Genomic DNA, 23,770 nt, shown 5'->3' on the forward strand with positions numbered 1-23,770 from the left:
GAGATAGTAGAAAGAGGAGGAGGAAGAGGCAGAAGAAAGAAAGAGGCATGGCCTTCTAAAAAAGAAAGTGTTGGGAGAAGAGGGAAGATGAAGAGAGGAAAGGAGAGGGGAGGGGAGAGGAGGGATGAGGAAAGGCAGAGGGGACAGAGACACAGAGAAATTGAGAATTAGACAAACATAGTCTTGCGTATCTGGAAGCTTAAAAATGGTTTTAAATTCTTTACAGGTCAGAAAGGACACCATGATGAAAATTATGAACACTGTGCATTTGATTGGATTCACATGGTCACCTTTGGTCACACAGTAAAAGCCATGTAGTGGTTTCCACAGCCACGGTTGCAGCTCTGATAGTCACTGCTGCTGACGCAGGGACCTCCCCTACTCTCGGATGTGGACAGAGTTCTGAGTTAAAGGAAGCACACAACCCAGCAGTCCTTAAAACATCAGATGCTCCTGAATCAGAACAAAGCAAACAAAAGCAGGGCTGTGTGTTTGCAGCCCATCCAGTCCTCAGTCAACCAAGGAAAACTCTTCCTCCAAATATCACGGGCTGTAGAACACAGCGGGGCAAACGCGCAGAGGTTGCACAGAGCTAACATCTGTTCTATAGCTTCCACTCTGTGGAATCCTAGGGATGACATTGCCAACACCCTTTCCATCACATCATAATGTCAACATTCCAAAGGAGTCCAGAGCCTCAGAGTCAGGATCTAGGATGCCAGAGAAAGGATGGAGAGCAATCCCCACAAATCCTGGGGCTTTGTATAAAGGCAACGGCTAAGAAGGAAGAAATAGCAAAAGCTTGCCACAACTGTTGAGTCTGGGTACCATCCTAAGAATGTCCTATTTCAATAATTGGAAGAGCACCCAAATGAGCCAGAGCTTGATGTCACATGACAGCATCAGGTAATTGCTCCTCTCTTTCCCTTTGCGTCAACAGGGGTGAGCAAAGGATGTGGGTAGCACAGACTTCCTGAGGCAAAAGATTTAGTCAGTCAGCCAACCAAATATATATATATAAATTATCTCATACAATACATCCCAACCATAGTTTCCCCTCCCTCCTCTCCTCCAAGTCACCCCTGCCACCTCACCTCTCCCCCCAGAGCCATGTTTTTAACACAGGCAAAGACAACACATTATTAAAGGGATACTTTTGTTTTGTGGATAGATATTTTTCTTTGTATTGATTTCCTTTAATGTGATTATATTGAAAATCACTTAATAAGTATAAGTACTGATTATGTTAGATGAAAACCACCTGCCACACTTCCTTGATGACTCCACAGCTCACAATGAAGGTTCAGGAAAGGATCAAGCTTGGGAGAGAACTCCCCCCAAAATGTCAAAATTTACACAGAACACTCAGACTTTTCTAGGAAGATGAAATTCATCATAACTGGTTTTTTTTTTTTTTTTTTTTGGTTTTTCGAGACAGGGTTTCTCTGCGTAGCTTTGCGCCTTTCCTGAGACTCACTTGGTAGCCCAGACTGGCCTCGAACTCACAGAGATCCGCCTGGCTCTGCCTCCCGAGTGCTGGGATTAAAGGCGTGCGCCACCACCGCCCGGCTATCATAACTGTTTTTTATACAAGGTCTCACTATGTAGTTTTGGCTGGCCTGGAACTCACTATATAGACCAGGCTAGATTAGAACCAGCAGAGATTCTCCTGCCTCTGCCTCATGAGCACTGGTATTAAAAGCGTATGCCACAACAGCTGTCTCATTATTTCCTTTTGAAATCATACTCTGTTCCTCTGGAGCCCCCATCTATCCTAACGGCAGAGAAGAATGGAAATTGTTAATAGAGATTCCTTCTGCTGCCCCTGTGAGAAACAGGTCACCCTGAGATGAACTCAACTTCATTGAGAAAATAGCCACTTAATTCAAAGGACACAACTTTCCTTCTCAGAAGTCCCTTTGGCCATTCCTCCTCTCCAAACACAGGCCAAGAAAAAAAATGACTAAAGGAAATTTCTAGAAGATAGAAAAAGGAACTAGAAAGCATTGTTTATGGAGGAAGAGTGATTCTGGGAAGGTCCAACCCAGTCACTGAGAAGACTGCAAGCTCCCCACTTTACCAGGTGGAAAAGAAAACAGAAGTGTCCTGTGGCAAAGGTCCTTGGAGCCTTTGGTGCCCCAACATATTGCCCACATACTGGCATCTGACTAGTTTTTGCTGGAGTTTAGCTGATTCCACTGTCCTTTATGGTGAGTCCTGTTGACATCTGCTACTGATGCCCAGCATCACTCAGACCCATGCTCTCTGTGCCCTCTTGTGTACTCGCCCCGGTCCCAAGCCTGTGCCAGGACAGTGTTGTCCTCAACATGTTGGTGACTTCTTACCAAGGTAGCAGGAGATCCAGACCACGAGGAACCCTTCTTGGCCATGGTGGAGACATAGTGGGCATGCTAGGGAGGACTGGCCCTCCTACACAGCCTCTAAGGGTCCTTGAGTCTCTAATGTGCTGTCCCAAGTTTGTTTAATCATGGCAGAGTGGAGAAGCTCACAGTCATTCTGCAGTGACCCATTGTGCTCTCTCAGAGTCTCTCTGCTTCCTCCCTCCTCCCTTGCCAATGTTTTCCATTTCCTCTTCCTTTCTACCAGAAATTTCCATTAGTCAATTTCTCTGCTTGCTCTATATGGTGACATTGATCTTATATGATCTAACTGGACTCCTTACATAAAAAAGTCTCTAGATGCTTGGCAAAGTATTTTCCTTCTTCATAGAGGCTTATTTCTAGAATGACATCTTGCTGTAGACTAAAAATACCCTCTTGATATTTAGAACATTAAACCTGACTCCTTTGTTTCACTTCACACTGTAACCATCCTAATTTTCTCCACTCTTTCTGACACTTACCACTTTCCATTTACTCAAAATAAGATGAGCCAGGACAGGTGGGGGGGGCAAGGCTGTAACCCACTTATAATCCCAGGACCTGGGAAGCTGAAGCAAATGGGATCACGGGTTCAAAGACAGGCAGAACTATGAAACAAGAGAGGACTGAGGAGGGAAGGGGGAAAGGGTGTGGAAAGGAAGGAGGAAAGAGGAAGAGAAGGAAAAGGGAAATACAGGGGGAAATCAAGCTAAAATAAATCAAAACAAGATATCACAGATGTGTAAGAACACTGCAAGGAACTGATTGACTATGTGATTGCTATGAACCCAAAGCCCAAGGCCTGCTAAACTCAGGGAACGGGCATCAAACTCAGGAGAGTGTGCACAAAGACAACCTTCCATCAAGGTCTTCTGGATCCCAAGCCCCCTTCTCAGGGAAGGATGGAAATACCACTGCCCTCTTTTCTTTTCTTTCTTTCTTTCCTTTCTTTCTTTCTTTCTTTCTTTCTTTCTTTCTTTCTTTCTTTTTTTTCTTGTTTTTTAGAGACAGGGTTTCTCTGTGTAGCTTTGGTGCCTTTCCTGAAACTCACTCTGTAGCCCAGGCTGGCCTCGAACTCACAGAGATCCGCCTGGTTCTGCCTCCCAAGTGCTGGGACTAAAGGCGGGAGCCACCACTGCCTGACTTTCTTTTGAGCTCCCTCTGGAGCAGCCCAACTTAGCTGGATGTCGGAGACAAGTCAGTGTTTGTCTATACATGTAGTTGTCCCTGGGGGACTGGTTCATGCACAGATGCTCAAGACCCACACATACATGGTGTATCATTTCATTTGTGCAGAGTATGGCAATCAGTACAGAGGCCAGCAACTGTTCAGCGTGCAGAGGATGAATAAGTGTGAAATGGTCAGTCTGCCTGGATGAGATATCCATAGCAGGCCCTCTCCCCATGCTCAGGAAATATTGGATAAGAGGGGACAGAAAGGTGGTAAGAGCCGGAGATCAGGGAGGACTTCTGAGAAGCCATGTCTTCTGGACACATCAGAGCCACGTTGTTCAAGAGCCCACAGCAGCTGTGGCTATCTGCTTGAGACCACATAAGATCAAGCCCACCAATGTTCTAACAGAGCTGGGAGCTCAGGTAGTTGGAAACTGCTGGGAGAGGGAGAGTCAGTTTTCTTCAGGGAGATGGCCTTTGTTGGGTTGTCCATGCTCCAGTGGATAACCCAACATCCATGCACACGAGGACAGTACTGATTGGACTCAGCGGGATCTGAAGAGCAGTCATAAAGATGAATGTGGTGGGGGATCTGGGGAGAGTTGGAAGGGGAATAGGGGAGTTGATATGATCAACACATATCATATACATGTGGTAAAAGAGTTTTCCTGCCTGGCCCACAGTCAGGACAAATCTCTCTCACCCACCAGTCCCACAGCCGCTCAGACCCAACCAAGTAAACACAGAGACTTATATTGGTTACAAACTGTATGGCCGTGGCAGGCTTCTTGCTAACTGTTCTTATATCTTAAATTAATCCATTTCTATAAATCTATACCTTACCACATGGCTTGTGGCTTACCGGCATCTTCACATGCTGTTTGTCCTGGTGGCGGCTGGCACTATCTCTGACTCAGCCTTCCACTTCCCAGCTCTATTCTCCTCCTTGTCCCGCCTATACTTCCTGCCTAACCACTGGCCAATCAGTGATTTATTTATTGACCAATCAGCAACACACTTGACATACAGACCATCCCACAGCATATACACATAGGAAACCATCAAAGGATCAATTTTAAAACAGGGAAAAACTCCTAGTGTAGCATCTGCATACCGCCGATGCATGCTCAGTCATCCTGATACAATGGAAATCACGGTTATGCTGAGTAGTTTAGGAGATGAGGTTGTGGAAAGTAAGTCTTCCCATGTGCAGGACCAATGCATTTTTTCCCTCTGAAGCCTTTCAATCCACAGCTGCCTGAACCTATGTGTGCAGAATCCTTGGATGTGGAGAGAGTTACCTGGGATTTGGACAATGCATTAGAATCACCCAATGTATCTCAACAAATAGCAGCTCCATGTACCCACAGTCACTCATGTGAAGCTTGAGAGAATCTGTGTGTTTGGTGCGTGCATGCATGCATGTATGTATGTGTGTTCTGATGTACGCCTGTGTACAGGTTTATTTGTGTGTCCACGTTCAGGGAGATGAATGCACACATATGTGCATGTGGAGGCCAGAAGCCAGTGTCAGGTGTCTCCTCTATCATTCGCTACCTTACTTTTTAAGACAGAGTTTCTCACTGAACCCTGTATCAAATTTATTGAAGATGGGCTGGCCAGGGGGCTCTGGGGGTCCACTTATCTCCATCTGTAGGACGATAGGGATGATCCAAAGTCAGACCCTCATGCCTCATGGCAAGTACTTTACCAACTGCGCCATCTCTGCAGCCCCAGGAAACTTAATCCCTCACTGTCTTACCCCACAGAACCATGAGGAAATCTTGTAGAAACCACTTCCAAACACGTAAAGTTGTCAGCAGCCCCCTCTATGCTGACTAGACTACACAGCCCACCTCTACCTCCTCCAAGAGGACATGTGTGTCCTTCTTCCTGCTTCTCCAAGAACTGACAGGGTTATCAGGAAGGTCAGTCACTTTGACACCCACTACTTGGCAAAGCTTTCTGGTGGTAACCGTGGCTAGTCTCTGTTCCCTCCTGGCAAATCTGTTTATGTTGATGTTACACCATCTCCGTAAGAGCCTTCTGGGGGTGAACAACACTACCATCCCCAGGTTGCAGATGGGGTAACTGAGGCTAAAAGAGCTCAGGAGCCAAGGAGATGCCAAAGGAATATGACTATGAGCTGCTTAAAGGTCTAACACTGAAACCAGATTGAGCCAGGCCTGTAGCTGGGGAGAGAAGACAAGCATGGGAAAAGATGGCCTCTGAAGTGACAGCTGAGGTGGCTGCCTGAGAAGGGTGTGTGTGTGTGTGTGTGTGTGTGTGTGTGTGTGTGTGTGTGGCTATGTTCTAGTGCTAACAATCTACATTGTATAGGAAAGGGCCCATTTTGGCCACTGAAATTTTTCTTCATTTATATGTGGATGTAATGTGTGTACATGCAGATTGCATTCATGTGTGTCCATATACCTTTGGAGGCCAGAGGACGAGCTCTAGCATCATTCTTCAGGTACTATCCATCTTGTTTTATGAAACATGAGCCTGGAACTTGCCAAGTAGGGTGAGCCTCAGGGATCCACCTAACTCTGACTTCTCAGCATTAGGATTGCCTGCTCATGCCATCATGTCCAACTTTAAAAAAAAAAAAAAAACATGGATTCTGAGGATCAAACACAGGTTCTCAGTCTTGCAAGGCAAGCACTTTACCAATTAAGTTATCTCCCTAGCCCCTCCTCACCTCTCTCTGATAGTATATCACTATGGAGCCTAGGATAGCCTCAAACTTAGGATATTCCTGCCTCAGCCTCCTGATTCTCTTGGATGCTGGCATTACAAGCACACCTCATCCATACCTGTAATCTACCCATCTAGCCATACCCATCTACCGTTAATTGTTTAATTTTAAATTTTTAATTGAATTTGAAAACTGAATGCGTGCAACAGGCCAGGAGTTTCCAGTTGGCAAGCATTGCTGGATTAGAGTAGACTCACCCATCATTTCAACATCCTCCACTCATGACATCAGGGTTATAGTCCTTGAGGGTTCCAAACACAGACTGCATTTCCTGTCAAACTGACAGCCACATTTGAAGCTCAATTATTATAATATGGTGGTCATAATAGATTTGGTGGTTTCCAGCATGAGTTAAGTAGCATGCTAAGCGCTTTACATGAGTTATAGCCGTTACCCTTCACAACAACCCAGCAATTTGCATATCTATAATTATCCATACTTTACTAATGACAGCACAGCGTTCAAAGACGTGAAGTCACAAGCCTAAAGTTACACAGTAGAAAACAGCAGAGCTCAGCACTGAACTCAGGCTTCTCTCTCACTCCAAAATTTAAGTGCATTATACCAGACAAGCAGAACTAGCCCTGCACAACACCAAAATTCTAGACCCCCCAAACCAGAAACCCCTTGTAACACTCTGTTCTTCTACTCATGTGTCTTGCCCTCTGTCTTCCCCCAAATTATGCATTCTGCTCTGCCGACTGCTAACTAACCATCCAAATATTATGCTTCCTAAAGCACCACGGACACTGTCAGAACAGCAAACAGAAACTGAGATAAGCCGAGCGAAGCACAGGACAGTGTGTCCTCGGCAGTGGGCAGGCTGGCAGCAAAGCAAACTGTGAAATTTAATAGGAAGGCAGCTCTGCTGGAGGATGCTATGAGGGGCTTCAGGGCTTTCGCCTTTTGTTTAAATACTTGGTTTGGAAAGAAAAAAATTCATCTGGAAGAGTAGATTTTAGAAAGTGAAGCTATACATTCTGAAACTCCAGGGACAGTGCTAAATGAATAGATTGTGCTATCTTAGAGTGTCAGGCGTGCTCTGTCTTTTATTACCTATCTATTTGGTGAGGGGGAGAGAGAGAGAGAGAGAGAGAGAGAGAGAGAGAGAGAGAGAGAGAGAGAGAGAGAGAGAGAGAGAGGCATCACTCAGGTCCTCGGGTTTGGCAGCAAGCACCTTCGCCCGCTGAGTCATCTCGCTAGCTCACTTTTTTCCCTTTTGAATCGTCATCCTCATTCTTTCTAGAGCCTCTGGCCATCTCCTTCAGCACAGCCTTCACTCTCCCTGCACCTGCATGTCCTCTAGCTCATCTAGTTCAAAAGCAGGAACAAGATCTGATCAGGCAGGCTGCAAGAAAGAGAAACCTAAGATTACGCACTTCCGTCTGCTCTAAATCATTTGTTACACATATTGTCAATACTTGAACCACCTCTAATGCCCCAGACCAGGCATCTCGAGCTCTGTGATCTGTTCTTTGAGTATTTCTAGCATCATTTTGAGAGTTACAGCAGTAAATGACAAGGCTTTACATTCAAACGATGTGTTGCCATAAGGCATCATTTCTTCATAACACTAGTAACAGGTTTCCCCAACTTAAGAGCTCCTATGTCTTCATCCTCAGCATTTCCTATGAAAACCCTTCTTTAAGAGTTTTCTGGCATCCAGCAACACCAACAACCCTGCTGCTCATTTCCAAACACTAGCAATGGGACTGGGAAGGAGTCTTAGTGGGCAAAGTGCTTGCCTTGCCAGCATGGAAACCAGAGTTTGATCACCAGAATGCACATAAAAATGCTGGTCATAGTGATGTTTGCCTGCAATCTCAACACTGGGGAATTCAAAACAGGAGGATCCCTTGGACTCACTGGTGAGCCAGTATAGCTTAACTGGTGAGTTTCCAGCCAATGAGAGACGCTATCTCAAAGGAAGTGGATCGCGTTCCTGAGGAGGGCACAGAAGGTTGTCCTCTGGCTTCTATACAGATACATGTGTATGTAGAGACTTGTGTACCAGAATGTAAACATGAACACATACATATGCAAAGAAATACACTTAAGTCTCTCTTTCCTCAATCCCCTCCAAAACCATCATCCAGCCAGCCTCCCTTCTCCACCTTCTGCAACACTAGTCCTGTGAACTCTACCAAATCCTCACCTCCTCCCTCCCTCCCTCCTCCCTCCCTCCCTCCCTCCCTCCATGCCTCCCTCTCTCTCTCCCTCCAGACTTCATCCTTCTCCTCTTCAATCTGCTCCTCAAAGGTCAGCCAGATTAATTTTCATAAAGTACAAATTCCACCATGGCACGTTTCCCGCCTGGTTCCATCACTTTCAGAATAAGATGTCAAATCATAGCTAATACTCATAAGGCCCGTGTAGCCTGGCTCAGGCTTCTCTTTAGCCTCATCTCAGCCACTTCCCATCTCAGCCACTCTGACCACAATGGCTTCTCTCTGTCCCTCAAATATTCTTAAACTCTGCTTCAAGGACTTTGTTTACCCCTTGTGCACTGGGCAATCTCCAGGCTCCGTCTGGGTGGCTGCTCCAAGCCTCAGGATCTCTGCTTTCAATGCTGTTGCCGAAGAGCCTCTTCCAACCTCCTCATTTCAGCTCCTCCCCCTGTAGCTCCTACATTTCTTTCTGGCAGCTTCCATAAAGTGCAGTTACCTTACTGACCTATTTACTGACTTTGTCCTGCTGTACCTCTAACATATAGCATAGATCCTGGGAGGCAGAACAGATAACAACAAATAAGCAGATAAATAAATAAATAAATGTTAACACATAGAGCCAATGAACAACACTCTCCACCTTCAATAAAACATGTATGAGAAACAAATGAACAAAAAAGGGAAAATACCACTACTTTTAACAAAGAAAAGCTTGTTAAGATTGCAGAAGATATTTTCTGATTACATGGAGGGAAGTGGTAATAAACACGCTTACTTTCAGAAAGATAGAAATTTGGCCACATCCTCTTAGTTCCTGGATTTGGGGTCTTTTGAAAATTATTATTTTTCTCATCAATATTTTATGAGCATAATTTTTAAGTGTCAGTAGCTGTTTTCTGGAAGAGCATCTCAGCTCCCCAGCAGCTCCTGGATGACTCCATTCCTCTTGACAAGGCCTGGCTTAATTGAGTCCTGTGGGCTCAGATCCATTTGCATATGTGTCTAATAAGGTAGAGTGCTAATGCCTCACTGCTACTTTATAAACAAGAATTCCAAGGTATGTGGCGCACTTTTGGAATGGGCCACTGGAGAAATGCATAATCACTTATTTATTGAGTGTAGATTTCCTTAATGTGCCAAAATATGCCTCAGGGTTGTCAGTTCAAATGTCACAGCTTGCTAGAAATGTTGAGGAATCCATTGAGTGGACACAGAGCAGATGTTTTTCTAAGCTTAACAATTTTGTTTTCCTTTGGAAAAAAAATGCCTAGTTTCCCACCGCTGTGTATACAGGAACTGCTTAAGCTGAGTCTTTGGAGAGGAACAAGAGACACATCAGAAGGGAGTATAGGCTTTGGAAACCACATGTCAGAAACCAAGTTCAAACCCATAAAAGGAAAATAGCACGGATTTTTACATCTGGATGCAAGAGGAAAACATCAGGTTCCTGTCCCAGAATCAGTGTGTGTACTTCAGAGACAGAGGACAGAAGGGGCCATCTAGAAGTCTATTATTTCTCAATCCCAGTAACCACAGCTAGGACGATGGTGTTCAAACCTAGTTTCTTTGGTTTGGGCAGAAAAAAAAATAATTAAATTCAAGAGATATATTATCATTTAGTACTCCTGCAGACAGACTAACCTCAAAATACCAAAGAAAAGTTATGTCCTGCCTTCTGAGTCTTGACCCAATTACTGGATACCCTGACTCAATCCTAAAAAACTTTAACTAACCTGACCCCCCCCCCCCCAGAACACTCTTAACCAATCCCAAGACAGCCTGATTCATTCAATCCCAGGACACCTTAACCCAATCCCAGGACAACCTATCTAACCCCAGAACACCTTTGGCCAGTGCTAAGATATTCTGACTCAACCCCAAGGCACCCTTAATCAACTCCAGACGTAATCTTCTCAGATATAAATGCATTCTATTGATTTTCTGGTCATTACTGTGGATTTCAGGTTTCTCAAAAAGATATAATGCAAGTCAGGCCTAGTGGTACAGGCCTGTAGTCATAGCTACTCAGGAGACTGAAAAATGGTGATTCCAAGTGCAACTGGTTGCATTAGCAAGACCCTGTCTCAAAAGTGAAAATAATGCTTTTTTTAAAAGCTAGTTGGGGTTAGGAATGTGGCTCTATTAGTAGAATGCTTGCCTATACACACAACACACACACAAAACAAAACAAAACAAAACAAAACATCCCTGAGTTCAGTGCCCAGCACCATATAAATGGACACAGTGGCACACATATGTAATCCTAGCATTTAGGAGGTAAAGACAGGAGGATTTGAAGTACAAGGCTATCCTCAGCTACACAGTGAGGCCAGCTGGGACTGCATAAGACCCTATCACAAAAAGGAGAGAAGGGGACCTGAGAATATAGTTTATCCATCGGTAGAGACAGTGCCTATTATACTCCAAATCCTAAATTTAGTTCTCTCTCTCTCTCTCTCTCTCTCTCTCTCTCTCTCTCTCTCTCTCTCTCTCACACACACACACACACACACACACACACACACACACACAAAAGCATGCCTCAACTCTCCCTCCCTTGTAGTTAATATTTTCAATCACTTGCTTTTGTTTCTCTCTACCCTCACCCACCCACTCTGCTCCCATCTGCCCATCAAATACACATTGTCTACCTCTTGCCAAGTGCAGCACCATGTGACAGAGAGACAACTGTGCTCAAAGTAAGCAGAAACTAGGACCTCACGGAACCAACCAATAACCTCATAAAGGAGTAGACATGTGACCTGACCATTACAGCGTGGCTGGCTATTATAAAAGTGAATTTACTCACAATGTGTTGGTGACCAAAGGAAAGATGGGTCTGCATCTGGAGGTAGGAGTGGGAGGTGTCATGGACAGTAGACAAAAGAAGTGACCCTAGGTAGTCCCAGGAGAATGGGGACAGGAACAGAGTTGGCAGAAGGAAGGACACCGCTGCATTCTGGATGGAGGGAGAAACTTGGGCTAAGTCACAAAGGCTCAGGAGTCTGAAACATCACTAGGAAAGGAGTCACAGCAAGGACAGAGATGGGAGCCGATCTGAATCAGGGAGAACAGGAGGACTCTTCTAGAGTGAGGTGAAGGGTGCTTGGGAGTCCCTGAACATCCATGTTTGAAGATCCTAAAAGATACAAAGTGATTCAATGCAGAAGAAAAAGTCCACCCCTAACAGCACGAAGGAGGAAGATTTGCTTCTGTTCACCATCTCAGTATTAGGTGAGTTGGCTCCGTTGTCTCTGAGCCTGAATGTCAGAATGTCAAAGCATCACAGTGAGATAGTCATCACGGTAAGGAGTGGACCCAAGTATAAAGCTGCTCATCTCATCATCAGGCTGCAGAAAGAGAAGGGGAGAGGAATACCACGAGTTGGGTATCTTCAATGTATGGGTTTGGGGGGGAACATCCCAGATCAAAAAATTGGTCTGATTTGAATATGAAATGTCTCCCCATAGAACTCATGAGTTTAAATGCTTGGTCACCAGCTGGCAGTGTAGCTAAAGTTTTCCTGGTCCCACCTGGCTCCTGTGGTCCATCACTCCTGCAGCTGCTCAGACCCAAATGAACACACAGGGGCTTATAGTAATTATGAACTGTATGGCCTAATGGCTCAGGCTTCTTGCTAGCTAGATCTTACATCTTAAATTAACCCATTTCTATAAATCTATACCTTGCCACATGGCTCGTGGCTTACCAGTATCTTACATCTTGCTTCTCATGGTGGCAGCTGGCAGTGTCTCTCTCCTCAGCCTTCCTATTCCCAGAATTCTCTTCTCTCTTGTCCCACTTATACTTCCTGCCTGGCTACTGGCCAATCAGCACTTTATTTATTAACCAATCAGAGCAACACATTCACAGCATACAGAGCAATATCCACAGCACTTCCCCTTTTCTTTTTTTTCAAAAAGTAAGGTTTTAACTTTAGCATAGTAAAATTACATATAGCAAAACAATTATTAAGCAAGAATTACAGTTACAATATCAAGCCTTTTATAATATCTAGTCTATTTGTATTTGGCATCTATATCTGACATATCTTTTATCATAACTAAGGAAATTATAACTATCTAGTCTTCAACTACATCAAAGACCTCAGAAGGATATAATATTACCTAAGAAATGGGAGAAGGATGCAAGCAAGTTTCGGGAATCTTGCAAGAGTAGACAGAGACAGCTGGCAGCCTGGACAGTCATCCAAAGTTTCTCTGTAAAGTTGGGGCATCTGTCTTCAGCCCACAGGCCTAGAGTCTCTCAGTCACTTCTCTCTGTGTCCTATAGAATGTCTGGCAGTTTTCTCTGCAAAGCAGAAACCTGAAGGACCATTTCACCAAGCAAAGTTCAGTGGTCACCTTCCTATGGGTCCTGCATGTCCAGTAGATACATCATTTTGTCAAGCAGTCTAGGCAAGAACAGTTTCTTGCCCAAATGACTATTTTTGGCAAGAAGAAGATAAACTCCATAACGAATGTCTTCAATGCCCATCCTCCTCTCTGAAGTAAATCAGTGCTGCCAGGAGCAGACACATCCCACTGTCCAGAAAGTCTAAATTTTTAAAACATTTTAAACGCTGTACTCTGTAAGTCTTTGAAGTGTTTGAAGATTACCTACCTAATTGAATTATATCTATGTATACATAGAAAACTTAACTTGACTATAAGTTTGACTATCATAGAAGACTAATTACTAACCTGTATTTTTTAATTATCCATTACAATCTAAATGAGTTACATAAACATAATACCTCAAATGAGAATAGAAATATATATAGTATAACAAAATTAATTTTAAACTTGTGTCAATAAACTAAAATCCATAGCAATGTAAAACATTTCTAGACAAGTTGTTGCTCTTTAAAAATAGTTCATTAATCTACCCTTTCATCCTATCATATCTATACTATCCCCTTTTCTTCTTTAGAAAGAGATTGCATTTATAATCAACCTGTTTTAAATAAAAACGATGGTTTTTCTCTGTCCCACACCAGAGAGCTCTTCTGATATGGAACAGAAGACTCTCTCAACCTTTTCTTTTAGCAATATGCTTGGATTTAGAGAAGGAATGAGCCAATTCCACCTCCAAAGCCAACTTGGTATATTTGGGAATTTGGGCTATCTTCTCATACTACTTCCTGCTGGATGAGGGCACTATATTCTTATGGGGACACAAAGAAAATTTTAGGATTATGGAGTAGTCTGTGAGGCTGTATTGTCTGAGCCAGTTGCCTTGAAATCTTTCTGGATGTTGGATCATCTGAGCCATGGTTTCATCGGAGACCTTTCAGGGGGTCTTGGCTGGTCGAACTTGATGTATCTTAATCTGGAACAAATCCATAGCCTCTTGCTTTCTGTGGAAACAAAAGCAGAGCCTCCTTTCCAAAGCAACATATCCTTAGATCCAAATTTTGAAGTCAAGGTGCCTTTAAAATATACAAATTGGTTTAACTGAACAGCCTTTATAATCAAATGTCTTTCTGTAGTTAAAAATATCAAAGAAACACAATCCAGATTTTCTGTGTAATATCCATCTTTACGTGGCTTATTTTTTATACTACTTTTACTTTCTCTTTAAAGACTTTATTTTTTAAAACTTTTTTTTTTACATAACTGTCTTTATTTATTTTCTTCCCTCTTCCAAGCCTACATACATTTTTACATACATTATAAACCATTTAGAAGTTTATCCCATCTGAATCTGTCTTATTGTGAATCTATTGCTTTAAACTGTAGTATTCTCTGCCCACCTCAGCTTCCCAACATGGCAGTGGTACATTTACCACCAGCTCTGGGTCTGGAAGCCATGTATACCATCAACTCTCAGAAGCAGTGGGTCTATGCTTCTATCAAAGCAGGGTGTAGCCCAGAAACCTCTTTTTTATTTGTCTGTACTAGCAAAGGCTAAATCCACCATGCAGTGTAATGTGTAGCTTGCAGACGCCTCATTCCCACCATGCTACAGGTCAAGCCCACATGCCACGAACCTGCCATAGAGTAACTCAAGCCCACAGGCTGTGGCTGTCTTGAGAGAGACAACTAGGAATCTGTTTTTAGCTCCATTTTAGAATCTTCTTTCTCAGGTTTTAGGTGAAAACTCTTGCCCCATGTTCTGGCACCATTTGTAGCCAAAGTTTTCCTGGTCCCACCCGGCACCTATGGTCCATCACTCCTGCAGCTGCTCAGACCCAAATGAATACACAGAGGCTTATCGTAATTACAAACTGTATGGCCTAATGGCTCAGGCTTCTTGCTAGCTAGATCTTACATCTTAAATTAACCCATTTCTATAAATTTATACCTTGCCACGTGGCTCATGGCTTACCAGTATCTTACATCTTGCTTCTCATGGCGGCAGCTGGCAGCATTTCCTGACTCAGCCTTCCTGTTCCCAGAATTCTCTTCTCTCTAGTCCCACCTATACTTCCTGCCTGACTACTGGCCAATCAGCACTTTATTTATTAACCAATCAGAGCAACACATTCACAGCATACAGAGTGATATCCTCAGCATGGCAGCTGTTTGGGAAGGTTCTGGAACTTTTAGCAGATGGAGCCTCACTGGAGGAAGTTGGTCATTGTGGTGAGTGTGGAGGTTAAATAGCCCTGCTCGGATGCCTGATGTTCATTTCCTGGTGACTGATGACTGATACAATGTGACCTGCCAGCCTCCCATTCTTGCTATTGCGACTTCCCTGTTGTAACGCACTGTATCCTCTCAAACTGTGAGCCAAAATGACTCCTTCCTTTCTAACACTGCTTCTCATCAGGTATTTGGTCATCGCAATAAGAAAAGTAACTAAAAAGTTACAACAGCTGGCATTACCATACCTCAGGACAGTGTGTTCACCCTCTCCCAGCAATGTCTTCTTCAAGAATCACCTCACTCTTCATGAAGTGAGAGGCCCCAGCTCAGTCTCTTCCTCACTTGACCACATACGGGGCGAGTCATTTGTAGGTCATTGGGTCATTCCAAATGCACTTTATGGTGGACTTTATATTTTTTGTCCACATTTAGGATTCCTCATGAGAAGAAAAAGGAGAACAAAAAGCACGAAGATCTTCCAGAAGGCCACCACTCACCCCATGGTCAGATGCTGCAGGATGTGGAGGGTGTCTGGAGTGCTGGCAGCAAGACTAAAGAGGCGGGAGAAGATGGGCCTGCAGAGGAAGGACCTTTGCTCAGCAAAATAGAGCCACACAAAGATGTGAAAGGTGGGAGCAGCCCAGCCCTGGTGTCCTCGTGGGCATAGGGGTTTAACCAAGACTCTGAAACTGGGGGCCCTGCCCAGGAGGAGGGCAAAGCTAGTGTCACAAGACAAGACCAAAACATATATAGTATGTAGTATTTTATATATATATATATATATATATATATATATATATATATATATATATAAATGTTATAATAGCAAGTCTGCTAAACTACTACCATCCATTGGGAAACTTTGGCTCAAAGATTCCACTTTCCATATTACTTGCTTTTGTCACTGTTCTGATTAAATGCCTGACAAGGACAGCCCAGGAATGGAAGGGTTTTATTTTCATATATTTATCTTTTAAAATATTTTTATTAATTCTTTGTGAATGTCATATGAATCTTTGCCATATTCACCCGAACTCCTCTCCCCAACTCTTCCCAGATCTACCTCTTCCAAATTTGTATCTTCCTTTTAAAAAAATAATCCATTGTGTCCAATTTTTGCAGTCTATCTACTCTTGAGTGTGTAGTGACCCACCAGAGCATGGTCAACCTACCAGGGGTCACATCCTTGAAGAAAGCTAACTTTTCCATCAGCCATCAATAGCTCCTCAGCTAGGGGTGGGACTTCATACCCACCTCCCCATTCCAGGCAGAGATTTTTGTCTGATCTGCCCTTGCACAGTTCCTGTGCATGCTGTCACAACTGCTGTGAGTTCATGTGTGAAACTTCCCTGTTGTGTCTAGAGAACACTGTTTCAATCTAGCCATCCAATGCCTGTCACTCTTACAACCTTCCTGTCTTCTCATCCTTGGTCATCCTTGAGCCTTGGGAGGAGGGATATAACATAGATGTCCCATTTAGGGCTAAGCACTTCAAACTGTGAACATTGACTGGGTATGGGTCTCTGCACTAATCACCATCTACTACAAAAAAAAGAAGAAGAAAAACCTTCTCTGGTGAAGGTTGATATATGCAGTATAGTGATAAGTTATTAGGAGTTGGTTTAATAGTGTGTCCACTTAGTAGAATAATAGTAGTATGTTCTCTTCCAGGGCCCATTACCTGTCTAGACACAGATTCTTAGCCTGGTAATGGTGCCCAGGTATGAGTTTCATCTTGAGAGTGGGACTTAAATCCAATCAGAAAGTGGCTGGTTACTCCCATGATGTTCATACCACTATTGCAGCAGTTATTATAGCTTACAGCATTCATAGCTTGGTAAGACTGATGGTTACTTTTCTCCTTGGTAGCATGTATAACACCTTTCAGTACTATAAAAGACAGTAGGGATGAAGCTTTCTTTTTTTTTTTTTTTTTTTTTTTTTTTTTGGTTTTTCGAGACAGGGTTTCTCTGTGTAGCTTTGCGCCTTTCCTGGAACTCACTTGGTAGCCCAGGCTGGCCTCGAACTCACAGAGATCCGCCTGGCTCTGCCTCCTGAGTGCTGGGATTAAAGGTGTGCACCACCACCGCCCAGCAAAGGGATGAAGCTTTCTTATAGTTTGTCTGTACCAATAACAGCGCCAGGCTTTTGTGGGGTAGGCCTCAGATCTTAAGATGCTGGTGCCACCACTGTACTGCTGAACATGTCTTGCAGGGCTGGTTGTTAATATCATTCAAAGGGTTCACAGCTGGTCAAGATTTTACTTAATGAAAACAATTCTCAGGGAGAGGATCTGACGGAAGCGTATGGAGCTTAGGCTTTGGGGATATGTTGACTTTGGCCAGGGGTCCACAACTCTTTGACCCTTACTTTGCTTTTGCATGTGTGGAGTTGGGTTCCTCCATGCTGAGTGGAGCTTCCAAACCTAGGGAGGTTCAGACCTGAATCCCAAAAACGTTCCCATAAAGAGAATGGCTACTAGCCAATGAGAGTTCTCTTCAAGACTGAAGAATGAATCTTGCCTAGCGCCAAAAGTCTTCAGAGCCATGGTGATGGTGCTGTAACGGATGCGCATAATGGCCGCTGAGATGGAGACACGTCACGCATGGCTCCTCCTTTCTCTACTCTTGCAAATTCTATTTTTTAATGAAGTGGGGTTTTGTTCGTTTATTTTTGAGACAATGGTTTCTATTTATTCATTTATGTATTTCTAGACATGGTCTCGTGGATCACAAGATGGCCCTTTTTCACTCACTGTATAACAGAGAATGTCCTTGAACTCCAGAGCCTCCTGCTTCCACTTCTAGAGTGCTAGGATGACAGCTACGTACCACCAGATCCAGTTTACTTTGGGGATCAAACTTTGGGCTCTCTGGACCCTAGGCAAGCACTCTAGCCACTGAAGTACCAAGTGAGCTACACCCCAGTTCCTCTAGCAGGTTTTCCTTTCTTCCTGCTTTTGTCTCTTCCTCTCAGCCTCACCTCTTATCTACCCACAGAATGACTTTAGCACCAAAGACAAGGACTTTCCACCCTGGAGTTTATCCACATTGCCTGAGCTGAGAGAGCTCCAGAGAGGCAAGCTGTCTTTACATTTTCATGTCTTTCCCTAGTTAAAAGACTCAAACTCTTGGCAAATGCATAATGGGTCAGCTAAGTGGGCCTTAATGACAGAGGGACAAGCCAGGAAGTATTTTAAGGTAGACAGCTGTCTGTGACCCTCATTTACAATCTGAAGGACAGAGGTCCCCTGGTCATGAACATGGAGCTAATAGTGCTCAAGAGATTGACAAAATGCATTTGCCAAATTCTCCCAATGACCTCCCGTGCCCCAGTCACCCAGAGTCCAGGGCGGGTTCACTTTCTGCACGCACTGCATACTTTTTGAAAACTTGCAGTTTTGATCCCCAGGAAAATCCTCATTGCAGTGGCATTCTGGTCCAAGAGAGCTATAACCCCACGACCCTGATAAGGAAGAGCTTAGAGAATGGATCACTTGCAAAGCTTGCTGTACTTCCCAGTCCTCAAGGAGAACTGTGGGTGAGGCAAAGAGGAGATATGACAGACATTCAACGGAGGTGGAAGGAGAAGGAGGGGAGCCCCCTTTACCTTGGGATAAGAGCTTTGGCCTTAAAGCAGAGAAAGGGAGATCATCAGAGCTTCGAAGGTGATGCTCACATCGAAGGCTCTACCCATCTCCTGTTAGTCGCCTCCTAAGGGTCTCTCTGAGTCCCCAGTTTTCCCAGATACCGACTCCCTCCCAGTTTTCCTGTCTTCCCAGTATATCTTGCTCTCCAGTTCTGTTTGGAGAGCAAGCTCCCTCTAGCTTTCTCACCTCTCCTACAGGCGTCGTTTGTACTATCAGCTGAGTGACAGGAGCTTCAGACAGAGCTTCAAATGAAAGCCACAGTCGGCCTTTCACTCAGCAAATACTTTGAGCACCCACTGTGCATCAGGCACTGTTCCAAGAACTGAAAACATTCTGGAGGATAAAAACCAATGAAAAATAGTCAGAGACATGAAGAGACTGTTATCCAGTCTCCCAGCCATCCCTGTCTTTTCAGAGAACAGTTCTGTGGGTGGGGGATTTGAGCATCCTTCTCATCCAAGGGTGGTCCCATCTGGGCCCAGTAAATCTTCTCAGGAGGTTGGCACTCCCTCCCTCTGAAAGTCGTGTTTGGGGAACATTTATCCTTGAGCCTGAGTTTAGAATCTAGTTGCTGTACTTTTTTCAGGGCTGGGTGTTTCTTATTTTCCTCCCATGTGAAAGTGATTAGACTTTTCTTCCATCTGGGGGTGTCCTCCCACTTCTGACCCCAAACGCTCAGGAAATTACAAAGCAAGTTTCCAACGGACACTTTTGCCAGAGCCAGGCAGGTTTCCACATCTGCCAACTCACGCTCCCTTCATCTTGCAAGCCTGACATGCCAGGAAGGAGGAGAGTGGGAGCCGAGTGGCCTCCTTGACTTTAGGGCTGAGGAGGGGCAGAAGCAAGATTGGCTTTCCTTACCTGATGAGGCACCTAGCAACATGTTAGTATTTCGAATGGAATTTGTGTGTGTGTGTGTGTGTGTGTGTGTGTGTGTGTGTGTGTGTGTGTGTGTGTGTGTTGGTGACAGAGGCAGTCAGGCATGTTTGAAAGAGAAACGGGTTTGCTTAGAAATGCATGGTCTCCACTGTAATTTTTGGAATCTACGTGCGGACAAATGGTAGAGATGACAGACTGCAGAGACCTTGGTCCTCCTCCATCCAAGAGCTGTGTATTGGATGCAACTGAAACCACAACCCTTGCTTCTAATCCGTTTCTGCTTGAGGGTATCAAGGAAAACTTGGGAGACTGTAGATCAAAAGAGCCTGCTCCAGTTTATCCAGACTTGGAGAAAACTCATCTTTCAGACCAGTATTGCATAATTGCACATCCTGTCCAAACATGCTCACTATGGCTGGGTCGTTTAACAGAGCATGACTGTTTTTCTGGAAGGAGCAGATTACTGTAAAAGAAAGGACAGTGGATAGATCCAAGACCCGGGGAGAATGAAAGGTCCTTCACCTGTGCGGTGATGGGTAATTTGCTTCTGATCTTGGGGACTTGTCTTCTGTGGTACAAACTGGAGTTTGTCATGCACTAGTTTCTCTCTGCTTCCTGGTCCCCTGAGATGTGAGGAGTGCCAGCCATACATTCCTGAAGCCAAGAACTCCACCATACCTTCTCTGCCATGGTGGACTGTACACTTAAAACTATGAGCCGAAATAAGTCCTTCCTCCCCTAAGTTCTGTTAGGTTCTGCCACAGTGAACAGGGCTGTAGCTAAGATATTGTTTGGGGGAAGATGCTAAGATGAGGTTTTTCTATAAATCCAAACCCAAACACACTTCCCAGAAGTTTCCACCATCAGTTCTACGTGTCACCAGTATGGAACCAAAAAATCAGTATGTCACATGATACATGAGATTTTAAAACAACTGCATGTCCCCAACTGGGTCCATCCTTCTTAAAGACAGTTGTTCCCTCCTCTCATGATCATGGCCCTATGTGACAGATGAAGTTTTGTTTTCCTCAACCATCTTTACCATATTCCACTAAAGAGCCGCATTGGCTCAGGTACCTCCTGCAGCCCAACCCTGGAGTTGAATTCAGAGATTCTGCTGCGACTAGAATGGAAGAGAATGGACCGTCTTCTCCTTCTTCTGGCTCCTGTGCCTCTTGATTTAGGACATAATTTTGCTGGCAGACAGGCTGTTACTGTCTAAACTCTTTATATTTTTTTAGATTTCAGTGTTCAAACACAAGAAGCAACACATTCTTGGGTTTGTTGTGGCTCTGAAAAAGCCATATTTGTTAGGACTATTACTCGGCTAAATTCCATTTGGACCACGCTTTGACTCCACCCCACACTGTATTGAGAGTCTGTACAAAGAGAGGTGCATGTCTCTTTCTCACATCCATTATAGCTCTAGAGAGGTCTCACTCAACTATCACAATGATGTTGAATTATTATTTGTACTTTATCATTTTTAAAATTCTTTAAAAATAACCTGTCATAAACAGAAAGAGGAAACATTCCCAATTTTGACAAGCTAGCTGGAAGAATGTATATAAGGCTGGCAGGTGCCTCCATGTTGCCATCAGAGACCCAGGCTTTTCCACATCCCCCTACTCCTCCTCAATGTCAGGTCCACAAGATGGCTGCTCACCCCTGATGTACATCACATACACATTCCAGGCAGGAAAAGAAATGATGGATCTTGGGAAACAAAACAGGCCTATTTTAGTGATTTACTAGAAAATGGTATTTTTCCAAGACCCTCTTCCCCACAACAGACTTGTCCTGCTTTCTGGCGAGAACTGTGTGTGTCACAGGGTCATCCCAGATGCAAAGCAATGGAATGTAGAACATTCACCTTCTGACATAGTTAAGATCAACAATGATGGGAGAATGGATGGTGAGGGCCAGGGTTGATCAGTGTTATTATCCTCAATTCACAAAAAAAAAAGAAAAAAGAAAAGAAAATCCCATCAAGTAAGTCAAGAGACTTTCCCAAGTTCACAGACAGCCCAGGCAACTAGAGCACAGCACCTCTCAGCTTCCAAGGACCCAAGTGTCTTCTGTGTGGGACACCCAGGGCCTTGCATGAGGCAGCATTTAGAACCAACCACTGAATCACATCTACTCACAAACGCTGCCTCCCATCTCCTGGCACAGCCAGCATCCTGCAAAGAGAGCCCAGGTGGTGACCAAACCCTGCAGTTTCTCCACTCCTGTTGCTGTGTGTGTGTGTGTGTGTGTGTGTGTGTGTGTGTGTGTGTGTGATGTGTGTAAGTATATAAGTGTGTGATGTGTGTCAGTGTATGAGTGTGCAGATGTGTGTATGGTGTGTGTGTGTGTGTGTGTGTGTGTGTGTGTGTGTGTGTAATGTGTGCGAGTGTATGAGTATGTGGATGTGTGTGGTGTGTGTGTGATGTGTGTAGATCTATGTTGTGATGTCAGCGCTTTCCTCTGATTCCACCTCGTTTAACAAAGCAGCAGGGTTTAGAATCAGCCTTGTTTTGTCCCAGTTTATATTTCCAGAAAATCTGAGGGTTGGTGCCGACGAGCCTTGTTCTGTAAGCTAGTGGTGGAAATGTGGAGGCTTGACTCCCAGCTCCGTCAGTTCCCAGTGTGTCCCTGGCTAAGCCCCTTAACCTCTCCCTGTCACTGTCTCTCCACCACTCTCAGAGTCCTCTTGCCACAGACAAATGACTACACATTTGGTGGATTAAAACTTCTGCTAGTTATGTCAGTTTTTATGGGTCAGGAAACTGGGCAAAGCTCAGCTCACGCCTGTCCTTGGCATCTCCTTGTGACTCCGGGTTCTTGGCAAGATCCATTTCTTCACAGGCTTAGAACTCACGGTGGCTTGTCTCCTGAAGGCTTGAACCCAAGACCATTTGTAAGGGACTCCGCAAATTAGGTCAGGCCTGCCAAGATAAGCTCCTTTGTTTGTCCGCTTTTATTTTCTGGGTGCTAGTGTTTCGCCTGCATGTAAGCATGGATACCATATGTGTGCAGCACCTGTCGGGGCCAAAAAAGGACATCAGATCTTCTGGAACTGGAGTTGCAGATGGTTCTTAGCCACCACGTGGGTTCTAAGAAAACAAATCTGTGTCCTCTGGAAAAGCAACAAGTGCTCCAACCCCAGAAGCTCTGCCTTGATCACTTTAGAGACAACTGATTAGGATCTTTAACTACAAAATTCCTTCATCTTTTCCATGTAGTACCATAGCCATGGGAATGTTGTTGACTCATCATATTCACTGGCCCAGGTCACATCCAAGGAGAAGGGTCATCTAGGACATGCACCATAGGGTGTTAGAATCTTAGGCACTTTAGAATTCTGCCTGTCATGCCCTATACAATGAAGATTCAAATCCCATCTCACAGGGTCATTCTGAATACTCAAGCCACATGGTAGGTAGGCCCCATGCTAGGAGCTGGGGTATTCAAACAATATTAACGTAAACCTTGTTTTAAAAGAATCACAAGCCAGGCATTGCATGTCTGCATGTCATCCAGCACTCCGGAGGTAGACAGAAGAGAATCAGATGTTCAAGGCCACCCTTGGTTACACATAGAGTCTGGCCAGCCTGGGTTACATGAAACAGCAGCGAAAGTAACAGTAATAAAATTAAATTAAAACAGTGTTTCTCTGGCATTAACAGCTTTCCCTGCGATGCATAAGTTGGCAAGAAGCATTAAAGCTTTAATATAACCAAATGACTTTTTGATATAAAAAACCCAGTGTTTTCTTGGCATATGGAGCCACTGTCAGAAATAAGAAACGCTGACACCAGTCAAACTCTGTGATCCACAGGGTTATTATTTCCACCCTCAAAAGCCCTGGTTTGGCTTCTAGCTTGCTGTCAGAGGAGCAGCTCTTTGGCTGCTGGAGTCTGTGTGGACAAGTCGATTCCAACCTGGAGGTGTGTGAGCCCTTGCTGCCCAGGTTTAAACAGTGGGAAACTTGTCCAAAGCACCACTCAGCAAAATTCAAAAGCAATGGGCACCGGTGCACCTTCTCACCGAATTTTTTGAAAGCTCCTTGGGAGATTCCACCACACTTCCAAGACTGAGAGTTGCCACTCTAGCCAGTGGGAGTTCGTTACGCCTATCCTGAACACTAAAGTCCCTTTTAAAATAGTTCCAGGCCGAGCAGTGGTGGC

General features: G+C 44.3%; 1 protein-coding gene across 1 annotated transcript in view; it reads left to right on the plus strand.

Annotated features, from left to right (window-relative positions):
• Positions 1 to 838: 838 nt before the first annotated feature.
• LOC128123448 (uncharacterized) overlaps positions 839 to 23,770 on the plus strand; it is a 33,917-nt gene continuing 10,985 nt past the window's right edge. The window contains exons 1-2 of the mRNA XM_052759868.1: positions 839 to 906; positions 15,503 to 15,699. Of these exons, the coding sequence (XP_052615828.1) occupies positions 839 to 906; positions 15,503 to 15,699 (265 nt within the window). The remainder of the gene's footprint in view (positions 907 to 15,502; positions 15,700 to 23,770) is intronic.

Source organism: Peromyscus californicus, unplaced genomic scaffold, assembly GCF_007827085.1.
Source record: "Peromyscus californicus insignis strain IS unplaced genomic scaffold, ASM782708v3 Scaffold_3__1_contigs__length_106647218, whole genome shotgun sequence".
NCBI classification, from domain to species: Eukaryota; Metazoa; Chordata; class Mammalia; order Rodentia; family Cricetidae; genus Peromyscus; species Peromyscus californicus.